Source organism: Eptesicus fuscus, chromosome 9, assembly GCF_027574615.1.
Source record: "Eptesicus fuscus isolate TK198812 chromosome 9, DD_ASM_mEF_20220401, whole genome shotgun sequence".
Taxonomy (NCBI): Eukaryota; Metazoa; Chordata; class Mammalia; order Chiroptera; family Vespertilionidae; genus Eptesicus; species Eptesicus fuscus.
In genome coordinates this window covers 26046220-26070189 of record NC_072481.1, presented here as the reverse complement: position 1 = coordinate 26070189, position 23970 = coordinate 26046220, and the positions used below count along the sequence as shown (strand labels likewise).

General features: G+C 41.8%; 1 protein-coding gene across 2 annotated transcripts in view; it reads left to right on the top strand.

Moving 5' to 3' along the window:
- Positions 1-7864: 7864 nt before the first annotated feature.
- PPT1 (palmitoyl-protein thioesterase 1) overlaps positions 7865-23970 on the top strand; it is a 33372-nt gene continuing 17266 nt past the window's right edge. For both annotated transcript variants that reach the window (XM_054721635.1, XM_008151185.3), the window contains exons 1-5: positions 7865-8005; positions 12157-12266; positions 12497-12624; positions 13162-13232; positions 15138-15240. In XM_054721635.1, coding sequence (XP_054577610.1) covers positions 7882-8005; positions 12157-12266; positions 12497-12624; positions 13162-13232; positions 15138-15240 — 536 coding nt within the window. In that variant the 5' untranslated portion in view covers positions 7865-7881. The remainder of the gene's footprint in view (positions 8006-12156; positions 12267-12496; positions 12625-13161; positions 13233-15137; positions 15241-23970) is intronic.

The window sequence follows — 23970 nt, the reverse complement described above, 5'->3', positions numbered from 1 at the left end:
CCAACCACTATTTATAAGGGTTTGTAATCGCAGCATAGAATGCTCTCTGAAGATAGTAGGGATTTGTCTGGAGCTGTCTCCTAGAGGTATCCTAGAGAGAATATTTAGCTTGATAAAATGCAGGTCAGACTTGCAAAGAATGAAGGTGGGAACAGCCGCTTCACTCAGTCAAAGTACACTCCACCCTCATGAAGAGGTCAGTATAGAAGTCACCAGATTGCCTGCCTACTTCCCATGCATCCTATCGAGAACCCTGCCTGGTGATGTGACATATGCACCTCCTCCTCACACAGAGCCCCAGTTTAAGGGGTAGGCCTATTGGAAAAACACATGCGGAGAAAACTCAGGCTAACTTTCTATACAGGAATATGTGTGGGCAACCAGGCATTCAAAGGAGAAAAAAATATCAAAACAAGCAAACAAACAAAACAGTTCTCTATAAAGGAATGAGAGTTATCATCTTTAGCAATAAATGTCTTCAAAGTTGTGAAGGAAGAAGTATTTGAACCTAGAATTGTTAAAGAGAAATACAGCCAGACACTAGCTAAAGGCAGTAAAGACAGACTTCATTATTGAGTCTGGGAGAGAAAATTCAGCAAAACTCAGCTCAATTCCAAATACAGCAAAGATAGCTGAGTATTTATAGGCGAAAACAGTGTGAATGGGTCAATGAATGGACAATTAGTAAGAGGAGACATTAAGGGTAGAGGATTCTTTTTTTTTTTAATATATTTTTATTGATTTCAGAGAGGAAGGGGAGAGATAGAAACATTAATGATGAAAGAGAATCATTTATCGGCTGCCTCCTGCACGCCCCCTACTGGGGATCGAGGTAGCAACCCTGGGCATGTGCCCTAGACCGGAATTGAACCTGGGACCCTTCAGTCCACAGGCTGCTGCTCTATCCACTGAGCCAAGGGCAAGGGTAGGGGATTCTTGATAAACTTGTCTAATAGGTTTCTTGCTAAAAGCAGGCCAAATATTTAGACATCAAGGGGGTAATGAGGAACTTGGTCAGATATCAAGAATGAAAAACTCTGGGGGGGAGGGCATGTGTGGGTGTGGGGTGGGGGGGTAATAGTAAGATATGTACACATATAATACCTCAATAAAAATATTAAAAAAATAAAAAATAATAAAAAAAAAAGAATGGGGGTAATTCTTGCTAAACTTACATAGCAGGATTCTTTTTTTCTTTTTTTAAATATATTTTATTGAGTTTTTTACAGAGAGGAAGGGAGAGGGATGTGGCCGCAACCTATGTATATGCCCCTGACCGGAATCGAACCTGGGACCCTTGAGTCCGCAGACCCACGCTCTATCCACTGAGCCAAACCGGTTTCGGCTCTCCTGTGCTTTTTCTATCCTAGGCCCTTTCTTGTTTCATTTCCCCTAGCTTTAATAAGAGTACTCTCAAAATAAAAAAAGAAATTATGATAAACATCAGGAAAACTAAACAGCATAAATTGTTAACAGAATGTCCTCTAGGAAGTGAGACTTGGTAAGAAATGGGGAGAAAGAGAGACTTTACCTTCTCTTTTATGCCCTTCTTAAAATTTAAACATTTATGTGTTTAGATTAGCTGAGAGCCTGTCTGTGCTTCAGCTAATGTATAAGCCAGGTGTATATAGGTTTGCTTGCTCCCACCACCGCCGCTGAGCTCACCAGCCGTCAGTGTGCGAGTTAGTGACCAGTGGTTCCGACGTTCGGTTGATTTGCATATTAGCCTTTTATTATATAGGATATATGGTAAAAATGTTCAAAAGCTTTAAAAGTTGTCACAGTGTTACAAAAAATGACATTCTTTTCCACTGGGCAAGAAGATGAAACTTTTTCTCAAAAGTTTAATGTAGATGGCATATCTAATATAACTTTTTCACTTTCAATATCATTTTTATAAGCTCCCAATAGTTAACAAACCAAGAAACCTTAGTACTACTTTTATTCATTGTTGCCACCAGGTAATGGTATTGATATAGGCACCTCTCACCAACACCAGAGAGTTGTTACTGGACAGGACAGCCCCGAGTCAGTGGAGAGGTCTGTTCTCAATCTCGATCCTTGTCTCCTCATATAAATGAATTTATACGAGAGACCTTGACTGTGAAAAGCCAATTTACTAAAGTAATTAAAGCATGCACCTTTACTGAAAAAGCAAAGCAAGCAACCCTATATACACCTGGCTTATACCTTAGCTGAAGCTCAGACAGGCTCTCAGCTAATCTAAAGAGCAGGTTGGGTGGGGGTCTGAGGCGCTATATACTCTCCTGTCTATAGGTCTCAAAATTCTTCTGCTGGCTATTTTGGTGCAGATTAACTCTCAAGGTCCCATTTTTTTTTCTTTTTTTTATATATATTTTATTGATTTTTACAGAGAGAAAGGGAGAGGGATAGAGAGTTAGAAACATCAATGATAGAGAAACATTGATCAGCTGCTTCCTGCACACCTCCCACTGGGGATGTGCCCGCAACCAAGGTACATGCCCTTGACCGGAATCGAACCTGGGACCCCTCAGTCCACAGGCCGATGCTCTATCCACTGAGCCAAACCGGTTAGGGCTCAAGGTCCCATTTTACTTTGTTGAGGCTTTCCCAGAATTCTTGAGAGGCACCTGGCACCTTTATCTTGCCAAGCCTTGAGACTGCTGGTTTTTCTGCTTAGGGAGTAAACTTGCTCTTTTTCCCCTTTCCCCTTTTCCCCTCCCTTTCTGCATTCTCTCCTTAGGGAGGTGTTGTTTTTATTCTTAACCATTTGCTCTCTTGTCCTTGGCTGGGGAAGATAATGAATGGCTTGTTAGTTACAAGCTGGCTACAAATTTCCCACACTGTTTGGCCTTGTTCTAATTTTCCTGTCTCAGTTTCCCTATTCCTCCTGCTCTGGAATCCTGTAACAGTATTGTGGTCTTTTTTCATGGCCCAGATGACGGAAATAAATTGTTTCTCAGTCTAAGAGTATTTACTATACGTGGTCATTTGGTGAAATCTCTGTTCATTTTATTAAAAAGCCAGTAGGTATCTAGATCTTGATGATTACTAAACATGTTTTTAATAGCAAGCAACTTTATTTAAAAATGTAATATATAAAAAGCATTACTTGTCTATGAGCATAACCAATGGACACAGACAGTAGGGGGGGTGAGGACATGTGCTGGGGGGTGGGAGCAGCCAGGGAGAGGTCAATGGGGGAAAAAGGAGACTCATGTAATACTTTAAACAATAAAGAATTTAAATTAAAAAAAAAAAAAGGCGTTACTTGTGTGCAAAAAAGAAAACTGAAACTATGAGTATTCAGATACTTCTCTATGTTACCATTGTTCCTTGTCATTTTAGGGCATGGATATGCATCTTATTAACTTTCAGTACTCCTTGAAGTTACATTGAAATTCAGGCTTTGCAAGTTCTCACTTCCTATTATATTAATAAGCTTCAGAGGCTACTTATTAAAATAATAACCTGGAATTGACTTAAATTTAGAGAACTTGACTTGCCTCTCATTAAATAGTTCCTCTTAAAACCAAATCCAGTGGAAGTAAGAACTCTACTTCCCTACCTGGATACTTTCAACTATTTGATTAAAAAATGCTGGGGAGGAGGATGAGCCCTGAAGAGGGCAATGGGAAAGATGGACCAGAGGTTGAGCTTTATGAGATGGACTGTATTTGTCGAGGTAAAACAAAGACGGTGAGCCCATTCAAAATGGTAAAAATCACGTGGGAAAAGGAGCTGAAGCAGGGATTTTCAGGGAATATCTCTTACAGATAAGCCCTGTTAATGTGGGAATAAAGGAAATCAGGTTTGGAAAATAGTCTGGGTGTTTACTTTTTTATTATTATTAATGTTGTTTTTAATCTTTATTGTTAAAAATATACATAGGTCCTCCTTTTTGGGTGTTTACTTTTTTTAAAAAAATACGTCTTTATTTTTATTTATTAATTTTTAAATATATTTTTTATTGATTTCAGAGAGGAAGGGAAAGGAAGAGAGAGATAGAAACATCAATGATGAGAGATAATCATCGATCAGCTGCCTTCTGCACTCCCCCTACTGGGGATTGAGCCTGCAACCCAGACATGTGCCCTTGATCAGAATAGAACCCAGGACCCTTCAGTCCGCAGGCCAATGTTCTATCCACTGAGCCAAACCGGCTAGGGCATGGATGTTTACTTTGAATACAAAAGTTTCAGCCATGTCCTGAAGATTAAGGAGAAGTGTTGAAGGTTTGTTTTTCATTTTGTTTTTAAGAAAAATCAGCTTATTGTTCTTATAACAATTATACATTATAAACAATTTAAACAACGCAAAAAAGCACAAAGAAAAACATTTTAAAACTCTTAAACCCCACCATCTAAATATAAACATTATTTTTTAAAAATATATTTTATTGATTTTTTACAGAGAGGAAGGGAGAGGGATAGAGAGTTAGAAACATCGATGAGAGAGAAACATCGATCAGCTGCTTCCTGCAAACCCCCTGCTGGGGATGTGCCCGCAACCAAGGTACATGCCCTTGACCGGAATCGAACCTGGGACACCTTCAGTCTGCAGGCCGATGCTCTATCCACTGAGCCAAACCAGTTACGGCAATATAACCATTATTAACATTTGATTAACATCATTCTAAATATTCTTCCATTCCTTTATATAGATAGTATGATAGACTAACAGGTATATAGGCAGATATATCTACTTTTTAAATAATATCATACTATATAAGTTATTTAAAAATAACAAAGTAGCCCAGCCGGCATGGCTCAGTGGTTGAGCGTCGACCTATGAACCAGGAGTTCACAGTTCGATTCCCAGTCAGGGCACATGCCTGGGTTGCAGGCTCCATCCCCAGTGTGGGGCATGCAGGAGGCAGCTGATCAATGATTCTCTCATTATTGATATTTCTATCTCTCCCTCCCTCTCCCTTCCTCTCTGAAATCAATAAAAATACATATAAAAATAACAAGGTATACTGCAGAAGTGGCTGTAAACAGGATGAGTTTGACAGGAACCCAATCAAAGAAGTGTAGTCAGTTGCAAATAAATCAACATGTAATTGACCAAATAGTGTATATAAACAATGGCTAAGCCTCCCTTTGGGAAGACAGAGCTTTGGATTTGAAACCCCTGTCTTCTCTACCTGCACAAATAAAACTACCTAAAACCGCCGAAACCGGTTTGGCTCAGTGGATAGAGCTTCGGCCTGCGGACTCAAGGGTCCCAGGTTCGATTCTGGTCAAGGGCATGTACCTTGGTTGCGGGCACATCCCCAGTAGGGGGTGTGCAGGAGGCAGCTGATCGATGTTTCCAACTCTCTATCCCTCTCTCTTCCTCTCTGTAAAAAAATCAATAAAATATATTTTAAAAAAAACAAAAAAACTACCTAAAACCTCCTCACCCTCCACACCCAAATAAATAAATAAATAAATAAATAATTAAATTCAACCTCACTTGAATTTAACAGAATTAAAAAACACTACAATAAAAGCTGAGAATCAAGTAAATGTTTATTCACTACAAGATATATTATTTCTTAAAATATCAATTTAAGGTTAGAAAAAGCAATTTTGATATCATATTTTTTTTTCTTTCAAAAAACATGTTTTAAATTAGAATCAATTGACCCTGCTATGGAAGATCAGGACATCAGCATACTCACAGTCTTCCATAAACTCTTCTCTATATTTCTTTGTCATATTATTTTACATTGTTAATTTATATAATACTAGTGGCCTGGTGCACAGATTCCAGATTCGTGCACATTGAAAGGAAATTAATTAGAAGAAATACATGCTATAACAACAACAAAGATATGATATAAAAACAATAAAAACATGATATACAAGCAACATTGATAAAAACAATGACTAATAAATTGATTAAACTTATTCTAGTATCTCCCTGTATACCACATGAAGAGTAAAAACATTTTCAGAGTGCTTGACTAATTTCCCTTGTGATGAAGTATTTACAACTTTAACTTTAGTCACATTTTCCTCGAACTCAAGAGAAAGCAACATATAACTGACCATGTCCAAAAACGGGTTCAGGTAGGAATATTCCTACTCTGTCTAGATTGGTGCCAGAGACAGCTTTATATGTATCGTGCATGCGTGAGCCAGCCTTTATTTATTTATTTTATTTTAAAAAATATACTAGTTTATTGATTTCAGAGAGGAAAGGAGGGAGAGAGAGATAGGAACATCATTGATGAGAGAGAATCATTGATCAGCTGCCTCCTGCACACCCCCTACCAGGGATGGAGCCTCCTGTACAGCCCCTACTGGAGATGGACCCAGCAAGCCGGGCATGTGCCCTTGGCTGGAATCGAACCTGAGACCCTTCAGTCCACAGGCAGATGCTCTAGCCAATGAGCCAAACCAGCTAGCTTTTTCATCACTCTTAAACTTCCAACAGTTGTTCTTGTCAGTCTGGAAAGCCCTGATATTTCCAGAAAACACACTACTTCTCCTCCTCTCTACTTTAGCTCATTTGAGTCCTTCTCCCACCTTTCATCTGTGCCTGTTGAGATTCCACCTTTCCCTTCTAGATCTTTAATAAGTACCACACACCCTGCCCTGATTGGCCCTGGCTGGAAATTATCCTTCCCCTTCCATTTCTAATAGAGAGCTGAGTTCTCCCTTCCTTTCTTCCTTCCCAAAGGATTTTTATTCCAAAGGTCGTACAATGCAGTGGTTAAAACTACCACTTTGGAACTGTTAACAGGGCTGTGAAAAGCTAGGAAAATTCCAGGGCAAGAGGAATTAAAACCGAGAGAAGTAAGTCAAAACAAGACCAAACAGTGTAGGCAATTTGCAGCCAGCTCGTAAATAACAAGCCATTATCTTCCCCAGCCAAGGACACTTGAGAGCAAATGGTTAAAATCCTCCCCTAATAAGAGAGTGCAGGAAAGGAGGGGGAAGGAGAAGTCATAAAAGGGCAGTTTTACTCCCTAAACAGAAAAACCAGCAGTCTCCCCTTGGAAAGATAAAATTGCCAGGTGCTTCTCATGAATTCTGGAAAGGCCACAAATCACTCCAAGCAGCACTTCAGGGGGGGATATAACACCTGGACCCCAACCCTGTCTTCGGATTAGCTGTGCTTCACAAATCAGATGTATAGATTTGCTTGTTTTAATTGCTTTAATAAATTGGCTTTATCACAACACACAGGGTCTCTCATTTAAAGTAATTTATACGGCCCTAGCCGGTGTGGCTCAGTGGATAGAGCCTGGGCCTGCGAACTGAAAGGTCCCAGGTTCCATTCCTGTCAAGGACACATGCCCGGGTTGTGGGTTCGATCCCCAGTGGGGGACGTGCAGGAAGCAGCCGATCCATGATTCTCTCTCATCATGGATATTTCTCTCTCTCCCTTTTCCTTCCTCTCTGAAATCAACAAAAAAATGTATTTTTAAAAAAAAGTAATTTATACAAGAAGACAAGAATCGAGCTTGGGGACAGCCCTCTCCGTCTGACTCAGGGGGTTGTCCAATACAATAACATCTTTTTTGGGGGGTGGGGAAGGGTTGACTCAGGTCTGCCGGTAGCAGAACCTCCCATTGGCTCTCTCTGTGACCTTGGCACCTCACCCCCCAAATTCTCCGTGCCTCGGTGTCCTGACTGTAAAATGGGGAGAAGTGTATACAGTTGTTATGAGAACAAACCAGCTAACAGATTTAAAGCGCTTGGAATAGTGTTTGATGTGGAGTAAGTGGTGAATAAATGATATTCTGACTCACCGTGGTGTCCAGTCTGTAACTAGACCAACAGGCCAGGGCACACGCCCGGCGCGAGCCCCGGGGAAGCCCAGGCGGAGGCGGAGGCGTGGAGGAAGCGCTCCGCCCGGCTCGCGCCCAGACCGGCCGGGGGCGCGCGGTCACGTGATCGAGTCAAGATGGCGTCGCCCGGCACGCTGTGGCTCTTGGCTGTCGCTCTCCTGCCGGCGTCCTGCGCCGCCCTGCGGCTGGGGCATCTCGACCCGCCCGGGCCGTTGCCGCTGGTGATCTGGCATGGGATGGGTGAGTGCGTGAGAGGAGGACCCAAAGGGTTCGGCGACTCTTCCCCTCTTTCAGCGCGGGTTCGCGTCTGCAAAGTGCAAGGGCGAGGACCGGGGTCGCTCAGCAGCCGGCTGGCCCCACGTTAGGATTTGGGGGCTCCTCTGCGTTGGGAAGGGAGCAGGGGAAGGACCTGTCCTTCGGTGAGCGCTCACAGAGGGCTGTGCACTGCATCCGGGCTTTACGCTGAGTTGGTTTAATCCTCACAGCAGTGGCGACGGGATGGAGCATCTGGCACCCGTTCAGCAGAGCTGGGCTGTGGCTGCAGGGACCCAGGCATCCTTCCTTTTATTCATTCACACATTGAACAGAGATTTGTTAGGCACCAAATAACATCGTTATTGAGAGCATCTGTAGATGCGGAGGACACAATAGAGAGCACAACAGACTACATTCTTTGCTCTTTTGGAGCTTATTTTCCAATGGGAGAGACAGACTATACAGATAAGTGTTGAGTGCGATGGGAAAATATAAAAAATAAAACAGAGAGGGGGATGGAAACCGAAGATGGTGGCTTGCAATTTTACAGAGCAAAAGATAAGGAAAGGATTCACTGAGAGTGATATCTGAGCAAAGACTGAAGTGCACGAGGGAGATAACCTGTGGCTATCTGGTACAAGGAATAGTAAATGCAAGGTCCCTGAGGCAGAAGTATGTCTGGTATGTTCTAGAAACTACATTCAGGTCAGTGTGGTGGGAACTGAGTGAACAAGGAGAAGAAAATAGGGGTTAGGTCAGGGGTGGGGAGAGGGGGGCTGCAGGTGTTGTTAGGCCCTCTAAGGCTAAGGACTTTGGCTGGAATGAGTTGGGAAGCCCTTGGAGAGGGGAGTTGAGATGAGTGACATGATCTTAACTTTTAAAAGGACCACTCTAGTTGAGAATAGATTGTGGGAGGTCATGGACATTTGCAGGGAGACAAGTTAGGATGCCATTACAGTAATTTAAACAAAAGATGGCAGTGGCCCTAACCAGTTTGGCTCAGTGGATAGAGCATTGGCCTGTGGACTGTAGAGTCCTGGGTTCGATTCCAGTCAAGGACAGGTACCTCAGTTGCGGGCTCCATCCCCAGCCCTGGTTGGGCTCTATGGGAGGCAAACAATTGATGTGTCTCTCTCACATTGATATTTCTCTCTGTCTCTCCCCCTCCCTTCCACTCTCTACAAATCAATGGAAAAATATCCTTGGGTGAGGATTAACAAAACAAAAAACACCACAAAACAAAACTTTAAAAAAAGAGAGAGAGATGACAGTGGCTTGAAACAGTATAGTAAAATGGAGAAGTCGTCAAAGTTTGGAATATTTTGAAGATGGAACCAAAGGGATTTGCTAACAGATGAGATGTGGAATGAAAGAGATAGAAAGGAATCAAGGATGGCTCCATGGGTTTTGGCCTGAACAACTAGAAGGATGAAGTTGGCATTTCCCCAAAGTGGGGACCCCTATAGGGGAGCACACTTGGGGGTGGTGAGATCAGAGGTCTGCTTTTGAACTTACTAAATTTGAGAAGCTTGTTAGACATCCAGGAGATGTAGAGGTGTTTGGAGTGTGCAGTTTAGGAGAGAGGTACAGGCTGGAGATTTAACTTGGGGAAGCCTTCAGCATATATTTGGTATTTAATGCTGTGAGACTGGGTGAGGTTATATAACCTAAGGAGTGAGTGTACACAGAAGAGGGGAGAGATCTGAGGATTGAGCCCTGAGGCACTCCTAACATGGAGGTTGAGGAGATGAGAAGGAACTAGCAAAGAAGGCAGTGATGGGACAGCCAGGGAGGTGGAAGCAAGACAGGAGAGTGCAATGTCCCGGGGAACAGCTGAAAATGTTTCAAGAGGAAGAGAGTAATCAAACTGAATGGAATGTTTACAGGTCAATCAAGGTAAGGGATAAGAATTGGTAACTGGATTTAGCAACATGAATATCACCCAAGACCTTGACAAAAGCAGTTTTGGAAAGAATGAGTGTCTTATTGGAATGGGTAGAAGGAAAGTGTTCAGAGAGGAATTAGAGTCAGCAAATATAGACAGTTCTGTCAGGGCTTTGTGCCAGGTCCTGGGTTGCTACAGGGGAGTTAAATGAGAACACAAGATGCTTCATGTTCTTCCAGAGCACAGTCAGTCCGTAGGGAGGCAGGTAAGAACCAACAATTGCAGTTCAGTTCAGTGAATGTTACTATGAGAGAAATCTAAGATGCTGTAATCCTTAGCCTTTTCCTCTTTAAAAAGTAATTCTTAAGCTTCCTCTCAGGTTGAAAACAGGATGATTGAGTTAAAATGGAAAATAATCTCATCCCACTTCTCCCACTCAGTGTTCCGTCGGCCACTTTGCTTCCCATTCTTAGTTCTGGTTCCTTAAAACAGGAAGAGAAACAGGACTGGGCCTTGGGTGAAACAAGGAAGCCCCTAGCAATGATTTTCAACCCTTTTCATCTCATGGCACATACAAACTAATTACTAAAATTCTGCGGCACAGCAAAAAATATATTTGTTGCCAATCCGACAAAAAGAAAGGTGTCATTTTGATTCATTCACACCAGACGGCTATTGTTGTGTTGGCTGTTGTCATTTTTTTATTTGACAGTCTAAGGGAAGAGAGGTCAGTGCCCATGTTAAAATAGGCATTGCATGTTTTCAAAATGCTTGCCGCACACTGCCCTAGAGTGTTAGATCGAAGGAAGCACTCACTCTGTTACAAGTTGAGGGTCAGCACTTACATGAATCTGAGAGTGAGTGTCTCCTTAAATTTTGTGTCCTATGTGCTTCACTTGTCTTACCCTAGTCTTGGTCTTAAAGAGAAATTCAGTTCCAAAGCGTTTGTTTGTTTTTTAATCTTTATTTTTGAAAGTATTACTTATGTCCTCCTTTTCCCCCCATTGACCCCTTCTGGCCCAAAGCGTTTTTGAATCCATTAACCCACGATGTTTCTGATGATACGGGAGGGGAATATACACCTCTGCTTATTTTTCAGTTGTAAATTTGGTGTCCCAATTATATTGTATGGGCTTTTGAAGTTTATTACTTGATAAACATAAGCTAAGCAAGAATGCTCTTTCTTAAATTGAGGAGAAGCTCATGTAGCATACAATGAATCATAATAAAATAGACAATTCAGTGGCATTTAGTGTGTTATAGTGTTGTGCAACCACTACTTCTCTCTACTTAAAACATTTTTATTACCCCAGAGAATGCCTGTACCCATTAAATAATCATTCTTCATTCCCCTTCTCCCACAACTCACTCTCACTTGAGATGTCCAATCTGTTCTGTCTGTATGGATTTGCCTATTTTGAATATATCCTTTAAAAGGAACAGTACAATATGTGATCTTTTGTATCTGGCTTATTTCACTTATAATAATGTTTACAGGTTCATCCACATTGTAGCATGTGTCAGTGTGTGTGTGTGTGTGTTTGTGTGTGTGTGTGTGTGTATGACAAATTGTTTATCCATTCACCCATTGGTGGACATTTGGGTCATTTTCACCTTTTGACAGTTATAAATAATGCTGCTATAAACATTCACGTACACGTTTTTGTATGGACACATGTTTTAATATTTCTTGGGTCTGTATCTAGAAATCATATGTCTAGGTCATATGATAACTGTAACTGTATGTTTAACTTTTTGAGGAACTACCAGCCTCTTTTCACAGTGGCTGTATCATATCACATTTCCACCAGCAATGTACAAAGGTTCCTATTTCTCCATATCCTGCCAATACTTGTTATTTTTCATTTTTAAAAATTAGTTATTTTATGAAAGCCATCCTAGAAGGTACGAAGTGGTATCTCATTGTAGTTTTGATTTGCATTTCCATAATGAGCAATGATGCTGACCATCTTTTCATGTGCTTTTTGGCCATTTGTATATCATCTTTGGAGATATGTGTGTTGAAATCCATTTTTTTCCTCCCTTTTTTAATTAGGTTATCTTCTTACTGAGTTATAAGAGTTCTTTGTATATTCTGGATATTAAACCTTTATCAGATATATGTTTTGCAAATATTTTCTCCCATGCTGTATGTTGTATTTTCACATTCCTGTTAATGCCCTTTGAAGCACAGAAGTTTTTAAAAAATTCTTATGATTCATAAGTTCCCATCATTGTCTTTGTTGTCTAGGAGACAGCTGTTGTAATCCCTTGAGCATGGGTGCTATCAAAAAAATGGTTGAGAAGAAAATACCTGGAATTTACGTCTTATCTCTAGAGATTGGGAAGACCCTGATAGAGGTAAGGCTCTTCACAGCTCTGTGCCTTGGAAGTTTGCTGACTAGTTTCACAGACTGTACTGCTCAGATGCTTTGCCTTATGTCTTTGCAGCATATCAAGCAATGGCAATTTAACGCTTGAGTGGCTTATGTGAGGATTCCAACCTAAACTAAACAAGTTCACCTCTTAGAGAAGACACCAGTGTTCATTTTCAGCCCCATCTTTTCACTTCTCTGTGGTTCCTCTTTTAGGATGTGGAGAACAGCTTCTTCTTGAACGTCAATTCCCAAGTAACATCAGTGTGTCAGATTCTTGCTAAGGATCCTAAATTGCAGCAAGGCTACAATGCTATGGGATTCTCTCAGGGAGGCCAATTTCTGTAAGTTCCTTTCTGTTATACCAATTACATGGAATTGATTTCTTTTTTCTTATTCAGATAGATTGACTCCTCTAATTATTTTTGGATCTTCACCTATGGAAGGGAAGCTATGCTACCTCCTCCCCCAAACTATAGAGAAAGTTTATTTATAAAGTCACGGAAGTAGAAGTGAGCTGTAGAAGAAATGGACTCAGGGAACAAGTTACAGAGGCAAAAGAAGGCCCCTTGGGGCTTAGGGGAAAGAGAGAGGCAAGGAAAATGCCCCTGGGGAAGGAGGCGGGGGAAGGCCTGGGAGTGCTCCATAGACAGAGCCAGCCCCCTGGGAACTATTCTAAAGTGTTCCCATGTCAGAAGCTCTACGGAACTTATTTTCTATGAAAGAATAAAAACTTGTATTTGGTCATATCAGAGGAAAATCCTGAAACTCTGTGGACTTGGAGAACCACAGAGAATTAAGTGTCTTAATCTGAGGAATTGAATGTTGGTGATACATTTCCATATTACAGTCAGAGGTGATAATCCTTTTTTCCCCCTCAGGAGGGCAGTGGCTCAGAGATGTCCCTCACCTCCCATGATCAATCTGATCTCAATTGGGGGACAACATCAAGGTAACTTTGGCTCTGTGCCTCTTTTTTTCTGTTTTAACCCACATGACCATTTGATTAAAAAAAAAAAATTATAGCAGCTCTATTTATACAGGAAGTCAGCTAGCCATCCTTGCAAAATTCTGTGGTTTTTCTCCCCCCGCCCCCCCAGCTTCTAACAAACTAACATTCTTGAAGAAATAGGAAGATACTTAGGGTTCCATAGGCCTGGAACACAAATGAATTACTAGGTTGTCATCTACTTCCCTCCAATTTAATTGACATGATTTCCTGGAGGTGAGATGTTTGCAGCCACATAGCAGGTGCTGGTTGAGGAATTAGGAAAGTCTAACAGCCTTTCCCGTTTTCTGGCATTGGTGATGTCTGTTGAATTTAGGCTTAGGTAAAGAATAATGTGTAAGTTTTTTTTTTTTTGTCTGTAAAATTAACAGTAGCTATTAGATCCTTGGAAAACAACAGGTTTTCTATGTAGACAGAATTATAGACTCTTGGGGAAGAATGTGTCTTTGGAATAGAACTTTATCTCTGTTCTGATGGGTATAGCTATTAGGTGGGATGGTGTAGGGGTGGAAGGATTCTCCCTATAATCAGGAAACTGGATTCACCCAATTAACTATTACTGATGGGCAAGTAATTTGGTATCCAAGTAATGAGGGACATCTCTTTCACAGGTGAGGGAAACTAAAATAAGGCTCTGCTCTTCTTATGGGAGTTTTTCAGAGGATGAAGTGAAATAATAGGAAAAGTGCAAATATTATTCAAGTGCAAATTAGTAAAAACAGCTTTATCATTTTATTCATTCAGCAAATATTTATGGAAAACCTAGAAACAAGACTAGGTCCCTTCCTTCATGAAACTTCCATTTCTGGAGGGAGTGGGGGAGATAGACATGAAACAAATAAAATAAATACAGACAGTGGTAACCACGATAATGAGAAAAATGAAAGGGTTAGTACTGGAGAGACAGAATTGTGGTTGTATTGGTTAAAGGTGTAGGCTCTGGAGCCAAAACTGTGTTCACCTGGCCGTATCACTTATTATCTAACCTTGAACCTCTCTGTTTTAAAGTTTCATATCAGTAATATGGGGATGGAAATGGTATCTATTCCACAGGGTGGTTGTGAGGATTAAATGAATTATTGTCAATATGTGCTCAGAACTATGTCCAGTACCCCCGAAAACATTATTGAGGATAATGGGGGATGAAAGTATAACTGGGAGAGGGGAAGAAAATTGGGTTGGACACTACTTGAGTTAGCGTAGGTAGATATGACTTCTCTAAGCTAAGACCTGCGAGATGCAAATGAGTCCAGCCAATGAAGCAGCAAGAGAAGTACAGGTATACCTTATATTATTGCACTTTGCTTTATTGAGCTTTGCAAATACTACATTTCCATCAATATCTGGGGAAGACCCTCCACCAGCAAAAGGATTACAACTCGCTGAGGTTTCAGGTGATTATTAGCATTTTTTAGCAATAAAGTATTTTTAATTAAGGTATGTACATTATATTTTTAGACCTAAAGGCTGTTGCACACTTAATAGACTACAATATAGTGTAAACATAACTTTCACATGCACTGGGAAACCAAAGAATTTGAGTGACTCATTGCAATATTCACTTTATTGTAGCGGTCTGGAATTGAACCTGCAGTATCTCTGATGTATGCCTGTATATCCTCCAGGGAGGACCAAGTGCAAAGGTTCTAAGGCAGAAAAGAGTGTGGGGGGACCAAGAGGAAGCTGGTGATAGTGTTAATCCTCAATACATTTTGTTCTTGAAGAATATTTGAATGAAATCAGGGTCAAGCTCTGCCTTTTTTGTTTGTTTCTCACAGTGCCTTGGACATAGTAGGTGTTCAATACGTAATTATTGAAGGAATGGGTATTTGTCTCCTACTACTCTAGGTGTTTTTGGACTCCCTCGGTGCCCAGGAGAGAGCTCTCACATCTGTGAATTGATCAGAAAAACACTGAATGCTGGGGCTTACAATAAAGCTGTTCAAGAACGGTATGTATGGTTAGGTGAAAAGGACATAGAGCCAGCACTTCCTGAAAATATGCTGACTTTCATGCTAACAGTGATTCCAGGAATAGTGGCTAGTGATATTCAAATGTGATCCCCCCCCCCATAAATACCTCTACTATCTGCTCAATGTTTTTGTAAACCTAAAATTGCTTTAATAATAATTTGAAAAAGAAACAGGACATTTTTCTATATAAGAAGAATGTAATTACAACAGAATAAATGTCCATCTTAAAACAAACAAGCAAAAAGCCTTTAGAAAGTACCAAGCCCAAGCAATTACTATTAATATTGGAGGACAGATTATTTATGTTGTCAGCAGTACGTGGTTAGTCTACATCAATGTCCCCAATACTCAGTGTGTTTGAATATTATTTTTCTCTTTGTGTGTGTGCGTTTGAGTATTTAAAGCATACAGAGTCACTTTTGGAAAATGTTCTTGTTCAGTTGTTTCTAAATTAAAATATACATTAGAACCCCTGGGAAATTCATTAAAAATGGATTCTAGGGTTCCATTCCTAGAAATTCAGATTCAGTATACCTAGAGTATTCTAGGTGATAACTGGGATCAATTAGTTTGGCTATGGTATCTATCCTATGGGTTTTCCAAGTGGATCATTCTTGTCTAATAACAACTCTTCAATACAACACTTCCTTGAAGCCATTTTCCAAAGTATAGCCTTGTAAGTGACTCACAGAGAAACAACCGGAAGCTAGGTCTTTTCCTTTTCTTGCAGTGGCTATATGCATAGCTACAAAGCTATCATGGGTCAGCAGTGCCACCTGATGGTCAGTGAAGGAAACTAAGATACTTGATATTTCCATCTTCCCTCAAGCAGCTCAAACCACTGCTAAGCTTTACCCCCTTACATGGTTTGACTAGCCATAGCTTGGTTATTAATGTCCTACATAGTCTTTGTTCTCATGGATATATATATATATGGCCTCTGTATACTTTATTGTTCTTAATTTACTCTTTATTCTTTTCATTCTAACTCAGATGGCTAAGAAAAGCACATCCTTTTCTTTATATTTCTTTTGTGAACCAAACACAACCATTGGCAATGAGAATTATTAGTGACTATAAATGAGCAGTTAGTAGGAGGACAATGACACCTAAATACTGATTAAAAGTGGGAAGAAAACAAAGTGAAAAGTGGTTGAGAGAGAGAGAGAAGCATCTTATCAGTTGCCTCCCATTTATGCCCCAACTGGGGATCGAACCCGCAACCTTTTGGTATACGGGACAACACTCCAACCAACTGTCCGGGGCAAGATGCATAAGATACTTTGAATGATAGAGATAAGTGCACAGGACTTTTTGTTGAAAATCTACAAGGAATTATCAGAATCCCAATTCTCTTAAGTGCACATTTAAGTGATTGCTCCTCCCCCACCCTAGCAAGAGAAGTAAAATTTACTTTCTGGAACAATGTAACTAGAGAAGTACCAGACTTCCAGGTAATAAACACAGGATGATGATAAGATGCCATACTGAGCCCTAGCTGGTTTGGCTCAGTGGATAGAGCTTGATCCCCAGTAAGGGGGCATGTAGGAGGCAGCCGATCAGTGATTTTTCTCTCATCATTGATGTTTCTATCTCTCTGCCTCTCCCTTCCTGTCTGAAATCAATAAAAATATATATATAAAAAAAAAAAGATGCCATACTGAAAACCCAGCCCCTCCTACTCCTCTTTCCTCTCACTCTGCTCCCAGAAGGATGGCAACCTGCTAAGCAGAAGGTTGGTGGACCCCTCTCTGGAAAAACTGGCCCCAGAGAAAAGACCTACAGGTTGATGTTTGCATCCTCTAACAAGTCAGGACTCCTCCTGATTACCATGTGGTGAAGCCACCAGTAAATGAGCTCTGTCTGTGTGAAGAGCTTCCACATCTCCTAATTTAAATAAGAACAGCCCTAGCCAGTTTGGCTCAGTGGATAGAACATCGGCCCACAGACTGAAGGGTCCCGGTTCTATTCCAGTCAAGGCACATACTTGAGTTGAGGGTTCACTCCTGGCCCTGGTCGGGAAAGATTTGAGAGCAACCAATTGATATGTCTATCTCACATCAATGTTTCTCTCTCTCGCTTGCTCTCGCTCCCCCCACCCCCTTCCTCATTCTCTCTCTCTCTCTCTCTAAAAGCAATGGAAAAAAATATCCTTAGGTAAGAATTAACAACAACAAAAAATGTGAAGGGAAAATAAAAACATCTTCAGACATGTAAAAAGAAAGAGCTTCCATAGCCTCTTTCTAGGGGCTGTTGGAGAGGCTCAGTTCTACATTGTCTAGCTGTGTGAGCTTGAGTGTCTAAGTCTCATCTCTTGTGTGAGGGTAATAGTAGAACTTTCCTGTAGAGTTGTGAAGATTTAACGAATTAACAGTAAAACGTGCAGTGCAGTGCTCAGTTCATATAAGGCAGGTTTGGGCTGTGACCACTAGTGGTGCTGGGTTTAAAATATTTACTTCAGCTTTAGCTTTCTGTTTATTTATAAGTATTGCAGTGGTTTTGTTTTCTCTAATGTTTGGTTACAGTTGTAAAGTATTTAGTTCATAATTTCATCAAATATTGAACTGCTGTTTGCTGGGTCCTATTCTATGGAGAACAAGATAATCAGGGTCCCTGTTCTCATGACATAACTAACATACAAGTGGGACAAGGGGATCGCCAAGTGAACAGATGCACTACGTCAGTGGTCGGCAAACCGCGGCTCGCGAGCCACATGCAGCTCTTTGGCCCCTTGAGTGTGGCTCTTCCACAAAATACCACGTGCGGGTGCGCACGTACAGTGCGATTGAAATTTCGTGGCCCATGCGCAGAAGTCGGTTTTCGGCCTGGGCGAGTCTATTTTGAAGAAGTGGCGTTAGAACACTCAAGGGGCCAAAGAGCCGCATGTGGCTCGCGAGCCACGGTTTGCCGACCACTGCACTAGGTGACCTTGAATATGCTACGGCTATGATGGAAATGAGCAGGATGCAGTGATGGAGAGGTCCTTACTTTGGATAGAATGGTCTTTGAAGAAGAGATGTTTAAGGCAGGATCTGAAGGATGAGAAGTAAGGAGCATAAGAGAAACAAAAGCATGGAGCCTGAGACAGGTTTTGCTGTTCTCGGCCAGGGTGACTAGAGTTTAGTGATAGATGCTTTTGGACAGAGAAGCAGAAGCTATTTTATGCAAGGCCTTGTAGGTCACATAAGGAGTTTGGATTTTCTTCTAAACATTATGAGAGAAAATTGGGAGGTTTTAAGCAAGGAAATAGGAAGATGAGTGCGATGAAGAGAAGTGGAATGAGTTGAGATATGTTTTATAATATCGTAGATGAACTAGACTGTTAGCTAGGGTATAGCTCACCATTTATAACACAATTTCCCTGGGAAGTGCATTCTGAGTAGTAGCTTTTAGGATACTTTTCTAATTTTACAAAGTTGTTTGCTTTTTACTCTTAAAGTTTCTTTGTAAAATCTCATTTTAACACATGGCCAGTATGAGATTTAGAGGCAAGTAGTCCAAGTAGAGCGGTGGGAAGGGGATGGTGAGAGCTTAATGTGACAAAAGGAAACAGTTTTCTCTTTGCAATATTGTCCTACGTTGGCTTTTGTATTAGGGAGGATCCTGGTTGCAAGGAAGAAACCAAATCAAGCCAAAGTAAATTTTAAAGAAATTCATATTTTGGTACCCATGGCCTCAGAGGGATGGGAATCAAGAAAGGGGAGCCATCACCCTAGTTGGTATGCCTCTCGGTTGGGCGTGGTCCTGTGCACCAGGAGGTTGCAGGTTCAATTCCCGGTCAAGGGCACATGCTCGGTTTGCACTTGATCCCCAGAAGGGGCCAGAGTAAGCAGGAGGCAGCTGATTGATGCACTCTCATATTGATGCTTCTCTCTCTCTTCCTCTCCCACCCTCTCTCTAAAAACCAATAAACCATTCTTTTTTTTTTTAACTTTTTAAAATTGATTTTTTACAGAGAGGAAAGGAGAAGGATAGAGAGTTAGAAACATCAATGAGAGAGAAACATGGATCAGCTGCCTCCTGCACACCCCCTACTGGGGATATGCCTGCAACCAAGGTACATGCCCCTGACTGGAATCGAACCCAGGACCCTTCAGTCCACAGGCCGATGCTCTATCCACTGAGCCAAACCAGTCAGGGCCCAATAAACCATTCTTAAAAAAAAAAAAGAAGAGAGAGAGAGAGAAATGGAGCCATCCAGAGCTAAGGCAGTCTCTCTCCAACTGTTGTCCTTGCTGCTCTCTCTGTTTCACTTCTTTTTTCTCTCCAGGCAGACCAGCCCCTGCTGCCGTGGTAAACAGCGGCCTGGCACAGCTCCTTTAGGAGCTTATCTCAGCCTGAGGCAGGAATCTCTCTGCCCCGATTCAGATTCTTAGGGAAGGACCATGCTCCTGCTCAGATCAGGTTCCCACTTGTTCTCATTAGCTGTGTTCAGAGAAGGGTGGGACCACATGGTACCAACCATACCCACTCCTGTAACTGGTAGGTGGGGGCAGGAAGGGCGCAGTTCCCACACGAGAGAGGATGGTTTTGATTTAGACAGAGACCCCCGAAGATGTCTTCTACACTGTTCAGATAATTTAACCACAGCAAAGCAAATTTGATATCCTAATACCCTGAATTAGCAGTGAGGAAGTGTTTTTGTTTTGTTTTGTTTTTTTACCCTCACCCGGGGATATGTTTATTGATTTTAGAGAATGAGGAAGTGGGGAGAGAGAGAAACAGCTATGTGAAAGAGAAACATTGATTGGTTGTCTCCAATACACTCCCAGACTGGGGATCAAATCCACAACCTTTTGGTGTATGGACAACTGCTCCAACCCAGCCACACGGAAGTGGCATGGTGGGGACAATGAGTGATGGTGAGTGTAACAGCTCTCTCTCGCCTTCTGACTGAAATCAGCCCTGTAGTTCCCCTCTGAGATACTAGCAGCCCTTCCTGATTTCTCCTTCCTCCTTTTCTCCTGCCATCCCCCACCCTTGGCCTCTCGTCTTCTGTGCCAGCTCTGCTCTCCCAGCTGGCCCTCTCCTTGGTCCCTGGCTCCCAGCTTGCATGCCCCTTGCTTTGCAGGGCCTGCGCTCCCACCCCCATGGCTCAAAGAGTGCCTTTCTTCAGTTGTCCCACTTTGCCCACATCTTTGCCCTCATGTTTGCCCTCAACTTGTCACACCCTTTCCTGGAAATAACGAGGCAACCACTCACGCTGCCTCAGATACTTTTCAGTTGTTCATAAAAGTAGAGTGTGCCCTGGCCGGTTTGGCTCAGTGGATATAGCATTAGCCTGCAGACTGAAGGGTTGTGGGTTTGATTCTGGTCAAGGGCGTGTACCTTGGTTGCAGGATCAATCCCCTGTGCCAGTCGGGGCACATGTGGGAGGCAACCAATTGATGTGTCTCTCTCACATTGGTGTTTCTCTCTCTGTGTCTCTCCTCCTCCCTTCCACTCTCTCTAATAAAATCAGTAGAAAAAATATCCTTGGGTAAGGATTAGCAAAAAAAATAAATAAATAAAAGTACAGAGAGCCCTGGCTGGTGTGGCTTAGTTGGTTGAGTGTTGTCCAAAAGGTCGCTGGTTCGATTTCCAGTCAGGACACATACCCAGGTTTTGGTCCTATCCCAGGTAAGGGTGCCTACAAGAGCCAACCGATCAATCTTTCTTTCTCATATTGATGCTTCTCTCCCTCTCCCTTCCTCTCTCTCAAAAAAAACAAAAAAAAAAAAACAACAGAGAGTAATGCAACAAGCTTCTGTGTACCTAAAATAAGTATTTTGACATATTTGCCTCAGATATTTTTAAGAACAGAAACATTTCAGATAAATTTGCATTTTTTACATCTCTCCCAGATCCCATTCTTTGTCCTCTCTCCATAGTGACAACCACTGTCAAATCAGAATATAGCCTATTAAAAGTTTGTATCATATACATACATACCTATCCATAGTCAGTCAACAAATAGTGTTATATTGTATATTTAAAATTGTATGTAATGTATATCTTATTGTGCATTTTATTCTACAAATGATTTTTGGACTCAATATTACGTTTTTGAGATCTAAACATGTTATTACATATACATAAAGCTGATTTATCTGATGTGCTGCATGACATTTTATTGTATGACTTCACAGTTTATTGATTCCATATTGTACTCATTTCTAGTTCTCATTATAACAACTTTCAGAGAACATCATTGTATTGAAAAGCCCAGTCTTCCCCTCCTGTGTTCTGGTTCTATTACATACTAACACTTTGACCTTGAGCAAGCTACTTAATCACTCGGAGTATGGTTGCCTCATTTGTAAACACGAGTATACTAATAGTACTTACTCTATAGAATTCTTGTAAGAATTGAATAGTTTAATATATATAAAGTGCTTACAATAGGCCTGGTATATAGTAAGTGCTATGTGTTACTATTATAATCTCTAAGCCACAGTGGCTAGAGCCTCAGAAGTAGAGGCTTATGTCACCAAGGGTGGCCTGTGGTTGGGAAGTTCTGGCTTGGGAGCTGTTCTTCCCTGCCTCTTTGTGTGCTGCACTGTAGACTCAGAAGATTTAGGCTCATGTCTTACCCTTTCTGGTGCTGGCTGGGTGGCTTTGGGAGAGCTACTTGAGCTCTCCGAATCTGGCCCTTCAGTGGTAAAAAGGAGGTAAATAGTACAAACCATTTTTCTTCTCTGTCCACCTCCTGAAGAGCCCCCCTCTCTTCACCTCCCCACCTTCTGCAGCACTTCCAGCTTCTGCTCATCCTCACGTCCTTCCCTTGGCTCGCTTGTAAACATGAGTATAATAATAGTGCTTACTCTATGGAATTCCTGTAAGGATTGAATAGTGTGCACCAGGCTTCTTACAAAACAAAATGTCCTTCTTGTGCCCCTTCTCAGCTATTTTCTTTCACACAAAAAGGTGACCAACCTGTGATTACTGCCTTTATTCTTTCTTTTATCCTTAGCCATTAGGCCTCCCCACTGCCATTCTGAGTCACCAGAACCAGGCCTGGCAAGATCTGGGGCCTTTGTATTCTTTCACCTACATTTTCTGAAGGAACTTGAGTGTCCACTTGTGTGAAAAGTGTGTGGGCTCTGCTCAACATTTCTCAGCATTTGACACTTGACCACCTACTCTTGAAGCTTTGTCTTCTCTTGTTCTTCTAACTATACCCCTGTCACATCTCTAAACCCTAACACTCCTTTACTGCCAAGCCTACTTCGCTCATAACTTGTCTAACATCCTTACATCATTCTCTTTCATTTGGCAAACCCTTACTACTGAGCATCTGCCAGATGGTCACTGCTGAGGAGCTTCCAGTCTTATAGGGGAGAGGCAGGACTAATACTCTCACACAATAAGCGATAACAATGCCAAAACAAAATGATAAGGCCACCACTAATACCAGTATTTTATAAAAGTTCAGAATTTGTCACCTTTTAAAAATTAGATAAACATTTAAAAGCTTTCAAATACGTTTATAAGCAGATATATGTGTCACTCTGACCACTGACAGTCTGACTGTTGCCTCCTTTAACCTCAGCCCTGTCTCCTGGGCGTCAGAAGCTTCCATCGTCTCTGATGTAGATGGTCCAGTGGGCTTTAGTGCCACGCTGCTCTGCTGAGTGGCGCTTTCAGGATCACCGCCTCTGGGCAGCTCTTTCACTCTGGTTGGGGGCTGGCTCCTTGGGTAGAAATTTTGATTTCTTTTCCTGCTAAACTGGGATAGGAAGTCCCACTCATGTTCTAATTCCTCTCTCCCCCTAGAGGACATCTCCCATTAGGTTCATGCTCAGCCTTTTTCTCCAGCCGGAATACTGCTGTGTAGATGCAGGTGCTAAGTGGGAACTAGCTGCTGGGAGAACTTATGGTAGAGGTGTCAGTTTTGGTAGGGGAGGGCTGAGAGGGAATGGAAGGGGAAGTGGAGAGAGACTGAGACAAAGTAAAAAAGTATGGAGAGAAATGATCTGTGTCTGAAATATTACAACCACCAAATACCTGCCTTTTGTCCTTAAAAGTTGCATGACATCCCAGAGTCCTGAAAACTAGTATCACTCAATAGTATGATAAATTCTTTGTGATTGAAAGGTTAGACCTCCATCCCAGTATCAGCACGGCATGATAGATGAAGAGGAGATAAATAGGTGAAGAGGAGGGAGAGGTTGTGGGATTTGAGCTGAGTCTTGCAGGATGAGTAGAAAGCAAAGGAGAGGGAAAGATTTGGGGTTGTGGGAGGGGACAGCATGTCTTCATGGCTTTGAAGCATGATTGTGATGAAGCTCAGTGGTACAGGGGAACCATATTGATAGGTCCTCTTCCTAAGTTTTAGGATACTTTTGTTTGGTTTTTTTAATCATCTTGATGATGTTTTTCCACTGATTTTTAGAGAGAGTGGAAAGGAGGGGGAGAGGCAGAGAAACACTGATGTGAAACACATCAATTGGTTGCCTCTTGCACGTGCCTTGACCAGGATGGGGGATCAAACCTATAATTGAGGTTCGTGCCCTTGATTGGAATTGAACCTGGGACCCTTCAGACCGAGGGCCAACGCTCTATTGACTGAGCCAAACAGGCAGGCTAAGATGTTCTTTACTGTATTAAATAGCACATCCTTGCCTCAGGTGTCTAGGTGATGAACTTTGATAGGTGGAAGTCTTGTCTTCCCTATTAGAGGGCAAGGCCTGGGACTTGAGGGCTCTGGTCTCTGATCCTTTGAAATC